Consider the following 19984-nt stretch of genomic DNA (forward strand, 5'->3'; position numbering starts at 1 on the left):
ACCACCACATAAAAGTAGGATCTACCCAGAGATAGGCTGTCTTCTCCTCGACCAAAAGCTCTGAAATGCTGCCTAAACCAGGGCTCCCAAAGATGTCCAGAACAGCAATTGGGGTATCAGGCCAAGAAAAAAGCAGAATAGAGAAGAAGAGAATGACCTTCAGCACTACATTGGGGCAAGTCAAGGTCCAAACTACTGAGGTAGAGGCTGGGTCCAGCCTGCTGGGGGTGCTGTGTGCACATGTGCTCTTTCTGAGACTGGATAAATCCTGGAGAAGACAGGTATACAAAACACCTTTCCCACAGCCACTCTTAGGAGAAAGCCTACTAGGCAAAGGAATCAGCACTACTTTATTCATGAACGGACGGATGTCAGCTCAGGAGAAGGTATGAAATAGATTCTGGCTCAGGTGGACATGCTCTGGGGTCCAGCCCTACAATGAGGAGGGATGCCCTGGGAAGTAAACCAGGATGAGGAGGTGGAAAGTCTAGGCTTGAATTTTCAGAAGATAAATATGTAGGGGAGTGTTGGGCAGGCGGAGTTCCACATATTTAGGTGTCTGGGTAGTGAAAGGAGATGACAGTCCAAGGCATGGCCCAGGTTGGCTCCAGATACCCAGGGAAGTCGGAGGGGCCCAAGGTCCAGATGCAGGTCTCCAAACAGAGACTGAATGAGCACTACATGAACACATGGGGTAGGGGGATCCAGTTTGTGAGTGGGCAAAGACTAGGTGTCCAGGCGGCACAACGGGCTGTCATACACCATCTGCAGGTTCACTTTGTGTCCCACCAATTCTCGGATATTACTGATGCCATATTTGATCATAGTGGGTCTAGAGGAGAAAAGAGTTAGGGATTAAAGGTGAACCTACTGTGATCCTGGGTTACATACACTCACATATATACATACGTCCCTCAGTCCCTCATAATCACACTGAGTCTCACATCGGTCACACCAGTCCCACAACTATAAATCTTCAGTTACACAATCATAGCTCACACTTAGAGAATCTATAGTCTTTAAATCACATACTTACCTCTCCAGGGAGAGGCCCCAGGCAATGACAGACACGCCCTCAGGCAGCCCCATGGGCAGCAGCATCTCTGGCCGGAAGACCCCTGAGTTCCCCACCTCCACCCACTTCTTCAAACCTGGAGGAAAGAGGAGACAGAAGGTAAGGTTCCAGTGCCAACAGCCTCTCTTCTTCCCACTCCAAGGAATCCACGACACCTAGACAATTCCAGGGCACGTAACAGCTCACCTCACCCATGGGCCTTGAGGTCTACAAGACACCTTCCAGGACAGACAGACTCCCTAGGTCTGGATCAGCTTTATAGGTGGACAGAGCACCTATGTCCCCTTCTCCCCCCAGCTTCCCCAGCACATGTGTGGGGAGAGCTCTGTGCCAGCTCCTGCCCATCTGTCTGTCTGAGCTCCCATCCTCCATGTCTGTCCATCTATTTTCTTGTCTCTGGCTGATCTTGTTCTTCCCCTCATGGCTACTAGATATACAATCCCACTCCCCCTCCAAATCTGCTTACCTTGATGGTAGCTGAAGATCTCCATGCTGGGCTCAGTGTAGGGGTTGTAGGCTGGCTTGAAGCGCACGTTTGTAATGCCTGGGGAGCAGAAGGAAGGGAAAGGATGTGCTAACTAGCCTCTCCCCAAAAGACTGGCCTTTGTGGAAGAGGACTCTCTGTGGCTGCCCATGCCACCTCCCCTCCCACCCTGCTAGAAATGCCCCTTACCAAGTTTGGTAAAGAACTCTTTGAGGATGCCCATAAGGTGGCCCAGGGTGAGGCCATAGTCAGCTACTACACCCTCAATCTGGTGGAACTCAGCCAGATGGGTGGCATCCAACGTCTCATTACGGAAAACCCGGTCAATGGAGAAGTACTTGGCTGGGGAGAAGGGCTTCTGGAGAGATGGGAGGAAGATTCAACTCAATTAGAATGATGAATGAATGGGGGCAGCACTTAAGAAACCAGCTAGCTAGCCAGGGAACGGAACTGGTCAAGACACAGGGAGAGATGGACAGACAGAAAAAACAGAGTCAGAGAGACCACCCACAGGAAAGGACTATACTGGGCATATAAACTAGATGCATTTATAACTCTGGCAAGGATTATTTCACACATTCTGTTCCTGCGGCGCTTACATTCAAATGGTCAATTTGGCTCCTGAAGGAAACACTACCCAGGCATTCCCTCTGGATTCCTCATCTTGACCGGCCAGGCCTGGACAGTCCACAAGCATGGCAGGAACCATGCCAATAAAATGATGAACTGGGTATTGCCAGTTTCTCCAAAACAGGCCATTGAAATAATCCTGCCACTGGTCACTGACTTAGTGGCTTTTGTGGCAGCTGGCCTTGAGAACTACCTGAGATGAAGTCAACTCTCTACAGACAGGAGAGCTGGCATCTTAGACAGATGTCCAAGAAACCACCAGCCTGGATGATGACAGCATCCACCTTGGACCATCATCCAAGAAGTATATCTTTACCGTATCGACAACTTTCCAGTGCCGTTGAGCAATATCTGCTCTGTGAGCATGTGTGAGTGCACATACCTGCATCTGTGCATATGCCCACATGTAGATATAGACACAAAAGTAGGCTCAATTTTGAATTTTTTGAGTCTGTAATAAATGCGACTAGGACTCAAAATCAAGTTTGCTTGTTGCTTTCTATACCAGAAACCTAAGAATCAATGAATTGAGACAAGGATAGCTAAAGAGAAGTGAGCTAACATGGGGAATGGAATACCCCTGCATACCTGCTGGGCAAGGCGATAGAGCGCCCGGGCGCTGGCAGCTGTAGTGTGTGTCCGTAGAAGGTTTTTCCGGGCCTCCTCCAGCTTCCAGTCATATTTGTAGCTGAAGGAAAATGAAAATGAGAGGTGCACCTATTCTCCTGCCTCTCCCCACCTCCACCTCTTCAATTCCCACACCATTTGGGCTCTCACCCCTGAGAGCCGTAGCCACCCTGAGAGTGAGTCAGCTTCACACGCTGCAGATAATCCATGGGAAAATCCAGGGCCTCTGCTGGGTCTAGGGGAGGGAGGGAGAGGATGAAGTAACAAAGAGGCCGCAGGAAGAGGAGATGATAATAAAGACAACAGCCTCCACACAAGGTTCCCAAAGCACTTTATCCATAAGATCTGAATATTATCTCTATTTTATAGATAAGAGAACCAAGGCTCAGAAAGCTTAGTGACTTGGCAGCCAGACAGCGAGTGGCAGAGACAAGGCTGCAGCCTGGGTTTTCTTGACTCCAACCCTAGCTCTGTGCCACGCTGCTTCTCAGAAGGGAAGCTAGAAGATCCAGAGAGGTACCTGCTGCAGAGAATTCCATAAATGGGCCTGAAAGAGGACAACCCAAGGCTGGAAACAAGACAGAGAGAGGGTCTAGAAAGTGCTACCAAGAGGGTCAAGCACTGACCCTTGAGGAAGAAGGTGTCGTGCTGGTCTCGGGCTGGGTGCTGCTGGGGCTGGAAAAGGGCGTCAAAGTTCCAGAAGGAGCTCTCGATGAAGTTGTCAGTTGGCATTTCTGTGAAGCTAGAGGGAGGTCCAAGAGTTATCCATGGTCCCTGTTAGCTTCAGCTAACCCACCAGACAGACCTGAGATCCCCTCCTTCCCCTGCTCACCCCATCTCCAGGAAGATCTGCCGGAACTGTGTGCGAACTTTCATCAGCGGGTGCAGGTGGCCCCCTTCTGGTATGACACCTTTTGCTGAAAAGTTGTATGCTTTGAATTTCACATCCCGCCAGGAGCCACTGAAAGCAAAAGAACAGTTGACTATGGGCCACTGATTTCCACCAGCTAGCATGGCCGCTCCCTAGCCCAATGCACACACCTGGAGATCATCTCAGGGCTGAGTTCAGCCTCCTGCTTGGAGATGCTGGTGCTAAAGGCGCTCCCCTTGCTCACCCAGTAGGTCTTCAGGGTCCTGAAGCCAGAGAGGGGAGGGTTTGGTGGGATGACCTGGTTAACGCACACAGCTGCCCCCTGGTGGGGAAACAATGCCAACTCCATGCAAGTATGGGAAGGCATGGGAAGAAAGCTAGGCAAGGGGGACAGTCTCAGACAGGAAGACAGCTGCTGGGATGGGGGAAGTTCCTGAAGGACAGCTGAGGGAGGACTCACACTTCGGACAGCAGCTTTCTCTTCTTCAGTTCGTTCCTCTCCTTTTCACTCAGACGCTCGGCTTCCCCATCCTGCACCAGCTGCAGTTTTGCCTGCACCAAGTCCTCCACACTGTCCACCTATGCCGGTGTATTATAGTGTGTTTGGGGGCGTATCCACCTACTAGACGGCAAACTCTATAAGAACAGGGACCGGATCTTATCTAAGCTTGGTATCACCTCAGATGCCCAGCACAGGGCTCAGTACACAGTAGGCACTTAACGTTTGTTAAATGGTTAGATAAATGAGGCAGCAAGGGCTCCAAGATTAGGTAGGGGGTAGGAAAAACTAGGGCAGGAGGAGCCACAGCACGATAGGAAGAAGCCCTGAGCTCCAGAAAGGCAGATTTCAAAGAGAATCCAGTTCTTATCTTACCCAAACCACAAGGGGCCAGACTTAGAGAGGGTTCTTCCTCTGCCTTATCCCCAACCCCACCAAGAAAGGAAGGCGCCACATTTCCTTCATCGTCCCAGTTATTTCTTTTTTCACCTCCTCCCTATATAAAGAGACAAGCCTCTGCTCCCCACAGGAAGTCACATAACCCGCCTCACTCCTCACAGCCATTAGGGCTCCAGCCCCACTTACAGCACGGAACACCCGGGGCCCACCAGGCACATTTTTGTCTACACGGATCCACTTGTTGGACATGGCCTTGCTGAAGCCCACCTTCCCACTGGGCAGTTTCTAGGAGAAGACAGACAGAGGATGATATTCCATAAGCTTTTATTAAGGGACTACAATGAGTTTTACTATGCACTTTTGCTAGCACTATGCTAGGTGCTGAGGAGTACAAGGATGAAAAGGATCCCTGTCTCCACTAAACTTACATTGGGATATAGCATGTAAACAGATAGCTAAATATGAGGTAGTCTAAGAGGAGAGAAAGCAATAACTAACGGGAATAAGAGAGGCTGAAGGAGGCGGAATCTGAGCTAAGGCACGAAAATGATATGGGAAAAGAGATCTGTGGGATCACAGGGGCTCACGTACTGGCCTAGAGGTGCCTTGAATGTAAGGCACTCTCCCCCCAGAGTGGAGAAGTCAGCCTTCGCCCTCCAACACACAACTGGCAGCCACATCTTGCCGCTCCTCCCTCTAAGAAATTTCTTGAATTCAAAGAACCATAGATCTAGAGCTGGGGGTGGGGAGCGGAGATGGGGGAAGGGTGGAGGGGGGTGGGGGCTGAGGGGTGTACTGTAGCGATAACCAAGCCCAACCCCTTCATTTTACAGATGAGGAAACTGAGGACCAAAAAGGCAAGGTAAGCAAAGGTCACACAGCTCTGAAGTGTCTCTAACAGAATTCAAACTCAGGCCTAAGTCCAGCACTCTAACCAGTCCACTTCTCCCCACTCATAATGGCAGATGCCCAGCTCAGACCCTTGCCACCTTGGCTAGCACTCAAGTCTCCTCCTTTCTCCCTTTTTTCTTCACTCAATCCCCAAAATCATCTTCCAAAATAATCACGTCATTTTTCTGCTCCAAAGCTATTAGTGAGTCCCTAACACCACCAGGATAAAACACTAACCTCATACAAGCCTAACATTTAAGGGTCCTCAAGATCTGGCTACAACTTACCCTTCCAGTACTACAGAATCAATTTGTTTCAAGCACTATGACTCCCTATTTCCGAACTTACTATCACATCTCTTCCCTCATTACATTGTTACGAAGAGTTCAATTCCTCCTCACATTTTCCTAGAACACTATGTTTGGATCCATTAGATTGTGAGCTCCTTGAGGTCAGGGGCTGCCTTTTGTCTCTCTTTGCATGCCCAACACCTAGTTCAGTGCCTAGCACATAATAAGTATTTAATGAATGTTTACCGATCGATTGATTTCTCCTTTGCTCCCATCACTTTGTACCCCATATTATTTGTGTGCACAAGTCCACCTCCCATCCTTCACTCCGTTACAACAACTTTTTAGGGGCAGGAACTCTATCTTTTAATCTTTATAACTGTCCTTAACCTATTATCATTTCTAGACTAGACAATGAATGAATATCTATTGAACCAAAGCAACACCCAGAACTAGCCTCCCCTAGGCTCTCTGAGTCAGTTAGTACCATGAGTTCACTCTGCACCAGACCCTCAGGAGGCAGGCTGTGAAAGACTCTGGCCTCATGGCTGCCATCCTGGGCTGTTTCCTGGCCCTCAGGTGTAAGCTCCCATCGTTGGGTAGAACGGAGTTCAGCTTCAATGACCTAGGCCCAGAAAAGAATACAGTTGTCAGGTCCAAGTCTTCCTCCTTAGGTCCATTTCCCCAATCTTTTCATTCTGCATCTTCTAATCCAGGTCACCTCCTCCCACCCAATTTCTAAGACATCATTACTAACTCTCCCCATCTCCTTCTCTCCCATGCCTCGATGACCCTTGATCCTGCCCCCATCCCTAGTCTTCCATTTCTGAGAGATGATTTCCCCCTCACACAGACACACCTCCATCCAGCTTCATCCCTCGCCCTCCATGCCCAGATGCGGCCTCTCCTCCTGCCCCATCCCTGGCCCTCCATGCCCAGATGCGGTCTCTCCTCCTGCCCCATCCCTGGTCGTCCGTGCCCAGATGTGGCCTCTCCTCCTGCCCCATCCCTGGCCCTCCACCCCCGGGACGCGGTCCTCCATCTCCAGGATGCGGCTGCTCCTCCTGCCTGGTCCCAGTCCCCACCTGGGCGCTCTCCAGCTCCACATGTGGCCGCCCCGTTCATCCCGCCGGCCCCTGCCCGGTTGCATCAGCCGGCCCTAGTCCGCAGCCCGTGCATCGCCTTACCTCCCCCAGCGCCTGCAGGCTTTTGACGGCGCCCACTACGACCTGGTGCTCCAGGCCCAGCGCGCTTGCCAGCTCCAGGCTGTCCAGGCCTCCATCGCCGCCCTCCAGCCGCTGCAAAAGCAACTGAGCAACCGGCCCGTCAGCCATGTCTGCGCCGTGAGGTAAAGAAGAGATACACCGGAACCGGAAGCGCCACAGACCGGAAGAGCGGGACCCGCCACCTTGGGTGTGGCGTGACAGGAGTACTAGCCTCGGGCTGCCATTTTGAGTGAGTCAGATGCGCCAACACTGGGCTAGGACGAAGAAGGGGAAAAGAGAAAGGCAGCGTCAGAGGGGCAGTTGAGGCAAAGTGGAAGACAGGCGGAGAGGGGAAGGGCAGCCTCTCCTCGTTGGGTCTCTTCGTGCTGTGTCCCCTAGCACCGACCTCACGGGTCCAGGCCCCCCCGCCCCCCCCCGTCTTCACCCCCACCCGCGGCCAGCCAAAGCCCACGTTGACCTTTGACCTGGGAGCTCCATATGGTAGCTCACGAAGTCCAAGGAGCCAGACCCCAGAGCCAGAGTACGCAGGTACAGAGCTTCAGGGCTAATGCCTGGAGGGAACCCAGCCTGTGCAAGCCGCCCGGGACCCTGGTGCCACAAGGAAACAAGCCAGAATACTGGAGCAGAGAGACCACCAGCCCCAGCCCCAGCTCCACACTGGTTCCTGCCTGGCCTAGGGTGGGGCTGGAGGCCAGAGATGTGGCTGCCTATCTTGGCTCCCTCCCTGTGACCTCTGAATACCTTGGGACCCGCAGGTTCTTCCCCCATCGTTAGTAAAATAATTCCTTTCCTACCCTTGTCACAGAGTCCTTTGTGCTTTGTAAACTGTGAAGCACTACAAAAATGAGGGTTGTTGTTTTCATTAAAGTTCTCTGGGTTCTGATGCTCTGAGGGTTTTTTAGTCATTACAGACAGTTCTTGCTTTATGTATATTAACATGGGAAATTCGACTTCAGTAAAGAATTTTAAAAGAAATTTGAATGAGGATCTGATTGAGCTGCTAGCTGCACAGATTGCAGAAGAAGAAAGGGAAGTTTTGGAACTTGAGGTTGAGCCAAAAAGGTGTGAGATGGAATAGTTAGCAGAAGCCTCTCATCATTTGAGTGTTTTTTTTTTCTTGTATTGAAAAGATGGATCCAACTATTTCGAGATTTTTAACAATTCAAAGACTAGTTGAGGATATTACTACTTGCTATGATCAGATATATGAGGGAGTAAAAAGGGAGCACTGCCCAAACATTTCTCCATAGTTTCATAAAAATAGTTGCTCAGATAACCACCAGTGATAAAGGCTAAGTGCAGTGGATGGGAAAGGAGCCATATATTGCACACCTATGTTAACTTGACTGTATAGTACTGTGCATACTTTATCATTAACGTTAACTTTCATTTTATGATTCTGTTTATTATCATGGTGCAGTATTTGATATATCTGCATTTCAGTATATTTTATGACATGTAAAGGTATTATTTTTGTGTATACTTTTGTTATATAGACTAACTGAAATGGGTAGGGGCAAATTGGTATTATGTAAAAATCGATATACATAGAAGTCTTCCAAAGAGTCCACTTACCTAAAGCAAGAACTGTCTGTTCTGGCTACCTGCTGTGTGCCTGGCCCTGTCTTTGGTGCCTGGTGGGTCGAGGAGAGGAGAGAATTATGGCTGTTAAGGCATTTTGTAATTTCCAAAGTACTTTTCCACAAAGATCATAGAGCTAGAGCTGAAAGTGACCTCAGAGGCCATGAAGTCCAACCTTGTTGTATAGGTGAGAAACTAAGGTTGTTGTAATTTCACTTAAAAACCACAGCAGTGATGTTGGGTTAGCAGGGTTCAAGGATTATTTATGGTCAGTGCCTTGCACGTTGTAAGCATTTGTATAATGTTTGTTGAATTGTGGAATTGAATTTGACAGGTGGAGAAATAGGCCCAGAGAGAAAGGAGTCAATTAACAAGGTCACACAGCAGAGCTAGGACTAGAACTGAGGTTTGCTCATGCTCAAACTGGGCTTTCTATTATTCCCCCCCCCCATTTATCCCCCATATTGCTGGGGAGACAGGATCTATGCCCATAAAAGGTTAACAAGTCTATCTAGTCCTTATTATCTTAATATTTACAATAATGACAACTTACATTTCCATAATACTTTAAGGTCTACAAAGCACTTTCCTTCGAACCACCCTGGGATGTAGTTAGTGCAGTTATTAATCATCTGGATGAGGAATGCTCAATTATGACCAATGAGGAAATAGAGACCCAGACTAAAGGTGACTGACCAAAAATAGCAAATGGTAGTACCAGTATTTGAGCTCTGCTCTTCTGACAACACTGCTTGGGTAGACACAGCTTGAGTCTCTGAGAAGGTCTAAGGAAGAATTCTCCTTGCTTTGAACCTCCACCAGAGTGGGGAACATTTGGCCTGGAGGCCAATGTGGCCTTTGACATAGAACAGATCCTTTTATTAAGGGGATTTGTTCTGTGAAGTTTGGATTCAGTCAAAGGGCCACACTTGAGGTCCTAGAGGGCCACATGTGGCCTCGAGGCCACAGGTTCCCCACCCCTGCTCTAGACTCAGCCTCTCACACCTGTTTTGCAGAACCAGCTGGTTGTGTTGGAATACAGTTGGAATGAAGAAGCCCTTAGGCCCTGAGGCCATCCCTCCCCCAACCTAATGACCTTTTTTTTGGCTTTTATCTGAGAGATCCTGCCACTCACTAGTCTAAACTACTCTTTTCTCTTTTCCTTGTCTTTAAGAATTCCCTTCTGTTCTCTGGACCTAAATCCTGGTCTGGAGCTGACTCTTGGACCTACCTGATCACCTGCTCTCTTGTCTCATGGCCACTGTTCCTCTTGCACTAATGAGGTTTTTTTTTTCTCCTGAGTTCCCTCTCCTGTAATTTACTGTAAGTTATTGTAATTTGTTCTGGCACAGCCTTTTAATGCTGAGTGTGAATTTCTCCACCCCACCCCCAGCTTCCAACCCCAGGCTGAATTCTCAAGAGATACCAGGGGTGCACTAGAACCTGGCATTTGAATTCAGAAGACCTAGCTACTAGACACAAATCCTGGACCTATTACCTGTGTAACCTAGGACAGTTCATTTGCCCTTGTCAGCCTTAATTTCCTTATTTATAAAATGGTAAAGTGGACTAAGGGGCCTTCCAGTATTAAATCCTAATAAGACTGGACCACCATACTGAACCCTTTAATCCAGGAAGGCACACTCTGTCACTGTCTTATTGTCTGGGCTGAGCCCAGTCTTAGGTTCTGACAAGCTTCCAAGAAACCATATGTCTTAGAGGAACAGGTATGTTTGGCACTGCACTGGGCCTCTTTTCTTCTTATTTACCAGGTGTAGGGATTGTTTCATTCTGTCTGTTTCCCCAGTGCCTACCAAACAGCAGACAATTAATAAATGTTGATTGGTTGATTCCAGAGGGCTCAGCCCAGAACTTGAAGAAAGGAATTACAGATGTTGCCAGAAGGGGTCCTTCATGGCCGTTGAGTCTCTTTCGTTCTTCCCTTCCCAAACCTTATCTTGCCAACACACTATGTCTCTTTTTCCTTCTCTGGCTCCCCAGCCCCCAACTCAACCAGGCCAAGCCGTTTGGGTTACAAAACCTCAGCAGTTTGTGGAAGACCACAGTGCCCATTTGCCCCTATCCCCTCAAGTACAAAGGCCTCTTGCCTAATGGTAGAGGAGCCACACAGAGTGTGAGGATTAAAAAGGTACCCTTGGTCAGTCCCACTGGCAGGCTTCTGGTCTCTGAAGAAGCCAAGATGTAAAAGTATTGCATTAAAACTTGGGATGGGGAGGAGGGGGCTTCAACTTGCGATTAGGTGATCCTTAGTCAAAAATAATGTCCAGAGTATTCTTGTTCAAATATGGATTAGATTAGGTCACCTCTGAACTCTAATCCTACTCTAGGAGTCAGGGAGAGCAGCTAATCCAAACCTTCATTTTACATATGAGGAAATTAAACTTCAAAGAGGGTAGGGAGTTGCCCAAGGTCACAAGGCTCTAAGTACACCTGGGACAGAACTAGCATGGTCATAGAAAGAGTCAGGGATTTTTCAGTCCAGACAATCTGTGTTTGAATTTCACTTTTGTTATTTTCTGTATGGTGGTTTTGAAACAAGTGTTTTGCTTTCTGTAGCTGTTTCCTTATATGAAAAATTAGGTTCCCTTCACTTGAACCGAGGTCATCTGACTCTAAATTCAAAATTCTATGCACCCAACTAAGTTTTGCCCTGTCCTGCCAGTCACATATGACGATCACTCCCCACATTCTTCCCAAGAATCCCCCAGAATTAACCTTCTGAGACCCTGGTATAAGTCCTGGTTAAGCCTGAGTCTGAAAGCTAAATGACAAGACTGTGGGGCTTAGCCCCAGACCTCTGAGCAGCACCCATTTAGTCACTTATGGTGGTACTGCTCCTTTGTCCACCCAGGGTCTGACCTGGCACCATTCATGCCTGTGAGTGGATGAAGCCTTTGGAGCTGAAGCAGGGCTGGGGAAAGTGGCTGTGGCTGAGCACGGGAACCTCCCGTTCCTGGGGTTTCCAGGTTGGGAGGCCGAGATGAGGAGATAAGACCCCAGGGGTCGTGTGGATGGTCAATACTGCTGGCCAGAAGGCCTGAAGATTGAGGTTGGGACCCCATGGGGGTGGGTCTGGTACAAGGAGGGCCCCTTTCCTGAGCTGAAGGATTCCAAGAAGCTCTGGAGAAGGGCCTGGGGGTTGGCAAGGGGGTCAAGAGTTTACCACTTCTCCCGCCCAGCTCACCTCGACTTTTAAGAAACCGGTGAATAAGTAGGGTAAACTGGAATCGGGAGATTCGGGGAGAAGGGGGGAGGGGCTGGCCAGCTTGTCACGTGACTCGAACCGGGTCCTGGCTTCCCTCCCCCTTCAAGAGGAGCTGTAGGCGTCCCCCCCACAACGCGTGGTCATTCCTCATTGGCTCGTGGCTGTGGCCAATAGAAAGCGGCCATCTGGGAACCCAGCGTTCCGAGGCGCAGCCTAAAGTGCTGCGCCGGCTCGGGGCCAATCGGGAGGGGCCTTGCGCGTCCCGGAGCCAATGGGCGGGCTTAGGGGGCGGACCCAGGGCCGAGCGGCGTTGGTTTGAGGGGGGGCCGGGTATAAAGGCGGTCGGTGGTCGGCCGCGGCTGTCCCTACTGCAGAGCCGGAGTGCTCCTGTCGCCTGCATATCCTGTGTCCGGACCCGGTCCCAGCCGCCCCTACCTGACTTTTCCTGTCATGCTGCCGCTCCTGCTGCTGGGCCTGCTAGGCCTGGCCGAGGCCGCCGAGCCCGTGGTCTATTTCAAGGAGCAGTTCCTCGACGGAGGTAAACTAGGGGCGACCGGGCCCGCGGCCCCGCCCCCGTTCGGGGCGTCCCGGGCCCTCCCGAGTGCCTCGCCGGCATTGCCGGGCCCTGCCCGCCCCAGCGGGGCTTGCTGGCTAGGGTACCTCCTGCCGGGGTGGGAGGACGTTAGAGGGCCCGCGCGCACTCGCGCTGCCGCTGTCACGGGGGGAGGGGACGGGGTCGCGCCCCGGCCGCTCTTGTCATCCCAGGAGCGTGGGAGGCTCTGCGGCCGGCGGAGTCCCGCTCCCCTTGGGACGGCGCCGCATCCCCGCGCCGCATCCCCACCCCGCCCGGTGTGGTGGCTACTGCCCTCCCCGGGGGCCCATCTTCCTCCATAAGCCCCGAGGGTGGCCTACATTGGGTCCCTCGGGCCATCCCTCCTGCAGCCACCTGCCGCCGGCCACGGCCTTTATTTCCCTCGACACCTTCTCCAGCCTGTGCTGAGCCTGATGCTTGGGGGTGGGGGGGAAATGAGTGGCAGGGAGGGTCCAAGGACAGAGCCCCTGGGCCCAGCCTGAAGCTCGGAGCATTAGACTTGGAACCCCTCTTTACTTCTGATCCTGTCTGTGCCCATGGAAACCTGGGGTGGGGGTCAGGGTTGGTTCCTGGAGAGTTAAAACATGCCCTTATGAACATGCATAAATTGAGGCACCAGGCAAGTCACTTCATCTCCGAGGCTCTGCTTTTTTATTCACTGTAAAATGAAGAGGCTGGTGGCATTTCAGCCCTAAATCCTGCCTCAGTGCCTTGTTGACCTTGTGTAAGCCCTTCCTTTTTAGGGCTTAATTTCCCTTTTCACAAGATGAAGGAGTTTAGACTACATGGCCTTTAAAAGGTCTATCCAATTCTGACATTTTGGGGGCCTGAGATTGTATGTCATCTAGCTGGAGATGGTTGTTGGAGGTCTCTAGAATGAGCAGAGTCCCTTGGGAATGCTCAGCTCTCTGAAGCTTCTTTGGAAGGCTAGGTCATGATGGGCAGGGGTAGAAAGATGGTCACAGATTCTTCCCACAACATGAGGACACTAACTTCCTTTTCTCCTCAGATGGTTGGGAGGATCGTTGGGTGGAATCCAAGCACAAGAATGACTACGGCAAGTTTAGGCTCTCTTCTGGGAAGTTCTACGGTGATGAAGAGAAGGACAAAGGTAAGGGGGCTGCCTCTGGTGGACCAACTCCAATTTTGTGTAATATTGGAGAAGTGTCCTTTTCTTAATTTAGGCCTCAATTTCCTCATCTATAAAGTGAGAGGATTAGTATAAAGGGTTAGGTTTAGCTTTCTTAAGGTCCCTACGAACTCTGAAAGTTCCTCTGATTTCATTGAGGCTGAGCCCATGCAAGGGGATGGGAGTCAGGATTGGACCTGGGACAGAAAACTAAGACCCTCACTTACCCTGGGGTAACTTTCTCACCATGCCTGTAGGGCTACAGACAAGTCAGGATGCCCGATTCTATGCCCTGTCCTCACGCATGGAGCCCTTCAGCAACAAGGGTCAGACGCTGGTGGTTCAGTTCACTGTGAAGCACGAGCAGAACATTGACTGTGGCGGTGGTTACGTGAAGCTGTTCCCTGCTGGCCTAGACCAGGCCAGCATGCATGGAGACTCAGAGTACAACATCATGTTTGGTAAGTGTCCGTAGGATTGTTTCCCCCTCCTGCTATGATTCTGGGCATAGAGGTGCCTAAGATGAGAGGCTGAGGTTGGCTGTCTCATCAGTGGGAAGGAAAGGGACTTGACCCCAGGGTCTCTCTCTCTCTCTCACTTGCCCTTCATAGTGACTGGGAAACTGGGAGAGAGGAGCCCTGGGTTCTTTGATCACTTCCGCCATTCTCCCTTCTTCAGGCCCTGACATCTGTGGCCCAGGGACCAAGAAGGTTCATGTTATCTTTAACTACAAAGGCAAAAACATGCTGATCAATAAGGACATTCGTTGCAAGGTGAGCAACCTAACAGATGGTGAGGCAGAGGGAAGGGCCCAAGTCCTGTGAGACTGTTCCTTCATAACTACTGTCCTCCCACTGCTTATAGGATGATGAGTTCACTCACCTGTACACCCTGATTGTTCGGCCAGACAACACATATGAAGTAAAGATAGACAATGTTCAAGTAGAATCAGGCTCAATGGAAGATGACTGGGATTTCCTGCCTCCCAAGAAGATCAAGGATCCTGAGGCCAAGAAGCCTGAGGACTGGGACGAGCGAGCCAAGATTGACGACCCCACAGACACAAAGCCAGATGTAGGTTGCTTGTCGTTGGGAACTCTTCCTGGCTAATCTCTGTCCAGTAACCATCCATCCCTTCCCATTCCCTTTTCCTTCTACCCCCCAACTGGGAGAAAAAGGGTTTCCAGAGGCCTCATGACTGACATTTACTTATTGATCCCAAGGACTGGGAGAAACCTGAACACATTCCTGACCCTGATGCTCAGAAGCCTGAGGATTGGGATGAAGAGATGGATGGGGAGTGGGAGCCACCAGTGATCCAGAACCCTGAGTACAAGGTAAGGCTGGGAGGTTGCCTGACGGGGCCTGGAGAGTGGGAGGACAATGGGCGGAGTGGCAGCCCATGCCCGACACTTTCCATTTTTCCCAATCCCCTCTTTAGGGTGAATGGAAGCCCCGACAGATTGACAATCCTGACTACAAGGGCAAGTGGTTACATCCTGAGATTGACAATCCTGAGTACACACCTGACCCCAACCTTTATGCATATGACAGCTTTGGAGTGTTGGGCCTAGACCTGTGGCAGGTGAGGAGAACGTCACTAAATCTGGGATACTGCTTTGCACTCTGCCAAGGGTGAAGTGGAGAGTTCAGGCCCCATCTCTCTGACCCTTTTCTCTCTTTGTAGGTGAAATCTGGTACCATCTTTGATAACTTCCTTGTCACCAATGATGAGTCCTATGCAGAAGAGTTTGGTGAAGAGACCTGGGGGGCCACAAAGGTAACTTTTTCTTCCTTAAGGGAAGGATGCAGTGCAAGGGTCATCTCCATTTGGGGTGAAGGAAGGCCAGACTTCTCTGGGAGGACTTTTCTGTGCCCCCCGCCTCCCATTCCAGGCCCAGTACTACTTTCAGATACCATAGAGTCTAGGGGCAGGAGGGATTGGGATAGGGGTGGGGTGGGGAGAACAGGCTGTGAGGTGGAGGTGGTGTGTACTTCTGGTAGGAGGCTGAAAAGAAGATGAAGGAACAGCAGGATGAGGCTGAACGGCAGCGTGAGGAAGAAGAGGAAAAAAAGCTGAAGGAGGAAGAAGAGGCTGGAGAGGACAAGGATGATGAGGACAGGGATGAAGAGGACAAAGAGGACGAAGAAGAGGATGATAAGGAGGATGAGGAAGATGAGGATGGTGCCCAGCCCAAGGATGAGCTGTAGGGGGCTGCTGCCTACCTGGCGAGGGCCAGGACTGAGGCTGGGAGCACCCCGGAGGGCCAGGCCGGGAGCCAACTAATGTCTCTATGAGACTGGAGAACTGTTTCCAATGGGTGGGATTGTTTGTTTGGGGTTGGGTGTGGTTTTTTTGGGGGGGTTTTTTGTTGTTTTTTAAACTGATGTCTGTCTTCATCCATTCTCCCTCAGGTCCCTCTGTCCCTGTCAGCCTCTTGGGGATGGCAGATAGCGTGGGGCACCTTCAGCCATGGGCTCGGGAGCATGGGGATCCAGGGCGTCACTGCATGGATGCTCAGCCTCCCTATTGACTACCCAGGGCTAGAGATTTCTAAGCTGCCTCCTTTCCCCAATTGGCTTCAAGTCCCGGCTCCTTCGGTTTTTTTTCCCCATCCTCAGGAGCCAGAGAGAAGGGAAGGGGTCTGTCAGCCTGGCCCTGCCCTTAGGTATCCCATAGCACTGAGGGGGGCTAGGGTTTGGCCAATAGTGCCTAAGCCAAACTCTTTGCTCCCTTTTTTCCCTCTGCCAGGGCTGAGGGCAGGGGTGGGGGCAGAGCCCCTGTTGGTGGGGGGGTAGGGAGGGAGTGTCAGTTCTTGCTTGGTCACATTGAGAATGTAAGAACAACAAAAAAGAAATTTCTATTAAATTAAGTTTTGTGTCTCCCTCATGTGTTTGATTTCTTAGAGGGGGGAGCAGCGTAAGCTTCCCAGTTCTCTGAACTGCTGCCCAGCTCTGAGCTGGTGAGGTGGAACAGATAGATCCCTGGGGTTGTTCTGGTCAGCATGAAGCATCTGTCTGGTGCCTGCTCTGGCCAGAGAAGATGGAACAATTTCGTTCTCTCTGGCCTCTGCCTCTGGTCTATTTCCTTTCCCCACCTGTGTCATAGGGCTCAGAGTTCTGAACAACTGGAGAGACCTTGGTCCATGGCCTCACTCCAGGAGCCCAAAGACTGGATTACGAAGGAAAGCTTTTTTGGAGGACCTGTTAACAAAACATGAGCCTAACAAACTTGACTTTTAATATATAAAACAGAAGGTATATAAAAGTTAACTATTGAGTTTATAAGTAAGATTTAATGTGATGATAACACTGTGTCCATTTATCTTCTGGAAAACTTATTTTTTATTGATACTCTATTCTAAATTTTTTTTTTCCATCAGTGTCACTAGCTACCACTTCCCAACACCAAACTCCATCTACCCTGGTAGTAACATAGTCAAGGGAAAAAATTCACATAATAGCAATGTCTGAAAATGTGTATTCGTTCTACACTACGGTCTGTTGTCCACTCTGCCTAGGGAGGCCTGCCCCCAAGTTTTCTACAGTTATCACTGGTCATTTAGTTGATAAAGTGCTTTGTCTTTCAGAATTATTTTTCTTTATTGTCAGCATATAAATTCTGGCTCTATGCTACTCTGCATTACTATGTACAAGTTTCTAGGTTTTTTTCCTCAATCAGTCATTGGCAGAAACAGTCATCCCCAAATAATGGGCACCCATTTCCAGCTTTTTGTCACAATAAAAAGTGCTGCTATGAATTTTTTTTTAACATATGGGTCCTTTTCCCTCTTAACCACTTAGTGGGGTGGGTAGGTGGTGGGGCATACATTCCAGTGATTGCTATGTCAAAGGGTATATTGTATACATACACAGTTTGGTGACTTGGAATAATTATAATTTCTTTCCAGAATGATGGGACAAGGATTATTTTTTATCTTGTGTTATGACCAAGATATTTATAATGTGTTAGATTATGAAGTTGAGAGCCTGTGATTGTAGCTGTTTCTATCCCCAAGGCTCAGCATAGACTGATTTGTGCACGGCAGGTATTAAGTTGCTTGAATGGAGGAAATGAAAGTGAAAACAATACTCAGGGCTGAGTTCCAGAATAAGGATCCTAAAGAGGGTGTGGCTATTGTCAAGATTGGGAGGTTGAGAGAATTTGGTACTAGGCTTGGGTTTGAAGGGAGTAGTGGGCCTCAAGCTGTGTAGACTGCTAGCGAATACTAGAGAGGAGGGAGTGAAGGGGACTGAACAAGTCCAGAGAGAGACCTAGAAATGACGGTTGATCTGGCAGATGAGGTCTCCAAAGGAGAACCTGCAAAGAGTGTTTTACGATGATATCATTTGATCCTCACAACAGCCCTGGGAGGTGCTATTATCCTCATTTTACAGATGGGGTAACTGATACAAACAGATTAAGTGACTTGCTGGACAGAGTCTGAAACTGGGATTTGAACTCGAGGCTTTCTGATTCCAATCCCAGCTCTCTGTATCCACTGTGCCACCCAGCTGGCCCGAAGAAGTGCCTCATTTTAGCAAAGGAAGGTGAGCTGGACTGCATCCAGATGAAGTCAACAAACAGGATAATGAGGATCCGCATGAGGGAAGGAGACAGGTAAGGTGGGGCATATGTGGCCTTCAAGAAGACGAGGGCTTGTTAAGCTTGGCGCCTGGGCCCAGAACTAAGATCTCCGGATGGAAGTTACTGCCTAAAAAAGTAGAGTTGTCCCAAAGCTGTGGTGGGCTTCTCTTCACTAGGGGCCTTTGAGCCACGTGTTAGTGATATTATAGGGATCTCTGAGCAGGGATAGATGAGATGGCCTCTGAACCTTCTGTTATTGTAGTGTCCTTCAAGGTCATTGGGTCCTACTCCCCGCCTTCATTTTGTAGATGAGCAAACAAACCATGTCCCAGAGATGAGAAGGGTCATCAAAATTCACCCAGGGGGCAGGCAGAATCCAGATTCAAGTCCCTTAATTTTATCTTCACTGCTCTTTTTTGCTACAACTATCTATTGTATTGTGTGCCTACTTTTAAGCTGTATCCTCCCTGAGGTCAGGAACTCTCATTTGTGTGTTTGAGAAAGTTAGTAGTGGTCACAATTGATGAGCTAAATATTGCTATACTTTGTAGAACCAAGTGTCCCTCCCTGGCCACAAAGTCCCCTTGTCTGTTGTCTCCTCTTACTAGAATTTAGCTGGACTGTATTTGTACCCTTGGTACTTAATACTTAACACAATGCTTGTTGAGTAGCATGTGCTTAATAAAATGCTTGTTCATTCATTCATTAATATGTTTACTCAGTGAACTTAGCAAGCTGGTGGATGAGAAAGAGATGAACTAGAATGGAATTTGACAAATATATTTATTAAGGCTGACAAGGTGGCACAATGGATAGAATGGCCTGAAGTTAGGAAGACTCATCTTCCTGAGTTAAAATCTGGCCTCACATACTTACTAAACCCTAGGCAAATCATTTCACCCTATTTGCCTCAGTTTCCTCATCTGCAAAATGAGTTGGAGAAGGAAACGGCAGACTACTCCAGTGTCTTTGCCAAGAAAATCCCAAATGGGGTCACAAAGAGTAGGACAAGACAACTCCTTAACAACAACATCAGCAGCAACGATGTATTGTTCTAGATGCTAGAAACTCTCAAAAAGCTTACACTCTATTGGAGATACATGTTCATTTATAAGCAGGGATGTACTGCAGCTATTGAGCCAATCAAACTGATCGTGTGCATCAAAATTATCATCAAAAATTAGCAGGCGCAATTTATTGTTTTGCTGATAATACTCTAGACCAGACGTATCAAACACTAAACCTGTAGCCCATGACACTCCTGAATGTGGCCTAAACCAGATTAAAATGTAATTGGGAAATACTTTGCAAAATAAATAAAGATACAATAAAATGTAGATAATATATGGTTTTCCTGCAGGGATTCATATGTAGTTCAGTGACTACCATTTCTGTTGAGTTTGATATCACTGCCTAAACTTAAGAAAGTGATGAAGAAAATGTTAACAATGCAAATTAAACATAAAAGTGTATTGTGCTACATTTTTTTTTCCAGAGTATGCTGTTAAAAATTTACTAGCACATCCCTGGATAAGTAAATACAAGAAATTTCTAGAGAGAGAACTAACAAATGGGAACAAAAAAGGCCTCCCGGGGAGGTGGCATGCCTGAGCTTTGAAGGAAGCTAGGACTTCTACCAGTTGAGGTGAGAAGAGATATTCCATCACATTTCCCCCCAACTAGATTCTTTGATATTAAGGCTGTCAATGGAATTCAACAAACATTAAGTTACTACAATGTAAAAATGCTCAACTAGGCCCTGGATAGACAAAAATCTAGAGGCATCACAGAGGTGGGAGAGTCCTTAAAAAGTGTAGTGTCACCTGAAGCCAAGCTAGGTGTATTGACAGCTCAGGCCCTGAAGCCATTATGTAGG

General features: G+C 49.1%; 2 protein-coding genes across 2 annotated transcripts; one reads left to right on the plus strand and one right to left on the minus strand.

Annotated features, from left to right (window-relative positions):
* Positions 1–311: 311 nt before the first annotated feature.
* FARSA (phenylalanyl-tRNA synthetase subunit alpha) lies at positions 312–7134 on the minus strand. The gene is made up of 13 exons (XM_020995315.2): positions 6954–7134; positions 6254–6391; positions 4772–4870; positions 4148–4266; positions 3858–3950; positions 3649–3777; positions 3443–3558; positions 2967–3051; positions 2778–2877; positions 1749–1917; positions 1542–1619; positions 1037–1151; positions 312–832 (listed from the first exon to the last, which is right to left on the minus strand). Exons 1-13 carry the CDS (start codon positions 7098–7100, stop codon positions 727–729), a joined length of 1494 nt encoding a protein of 497 aa, XP_020850974.1. The 5' UTR covers positions 7101–7134; the 3' UTR covers positions 312–726.
* Positions 7135–12144: 5010 nt separating this feature from the next.
* On the plus strand, positions 12145–16405 carry CALR (calreticulin). Its single transcript, XM_020995316.2, has 9 exons — positions 12145–12337; positions 13401–13502; positions 13778–13981; positions 14199–14293; positions 14385–14594; positions 14744–14857; positions 14962–15105; positions 15208–15300; positions 15525–16405. The coding sequence occupies exons 1-9, from the start codon at positions 12250–12252 to the stop codon at positions 15729–15731; spliced, it is 1257 nt and encodes a 418-aa protein (XP_020850975.1). The 5' UTR covers positions 12145–12249; the 3' UTR covers positions 15732–16405.
* Positions 16406–19984: the final 3579 nt, after the last annotated feature.

This window comes from Phascolarctos cinereus, unplaced genomic scaffold (assembly GCF_003287225.1).
Source record: "Phascolarctos cinereus isolate Bilbo 61053 unplaced genomic scaffold, phaCin_HiC Scaffold_4;HRSCAF=312, whole genome shotgun sequence".
Classification (NCBI taxonomy): domain Eukaryota; kingdom Metazoa; phylum Chordata; class Mammalia; order Diprotodontia; family Phascolarctidae; genus Phascolarctos; species Phascolarctos cinereus.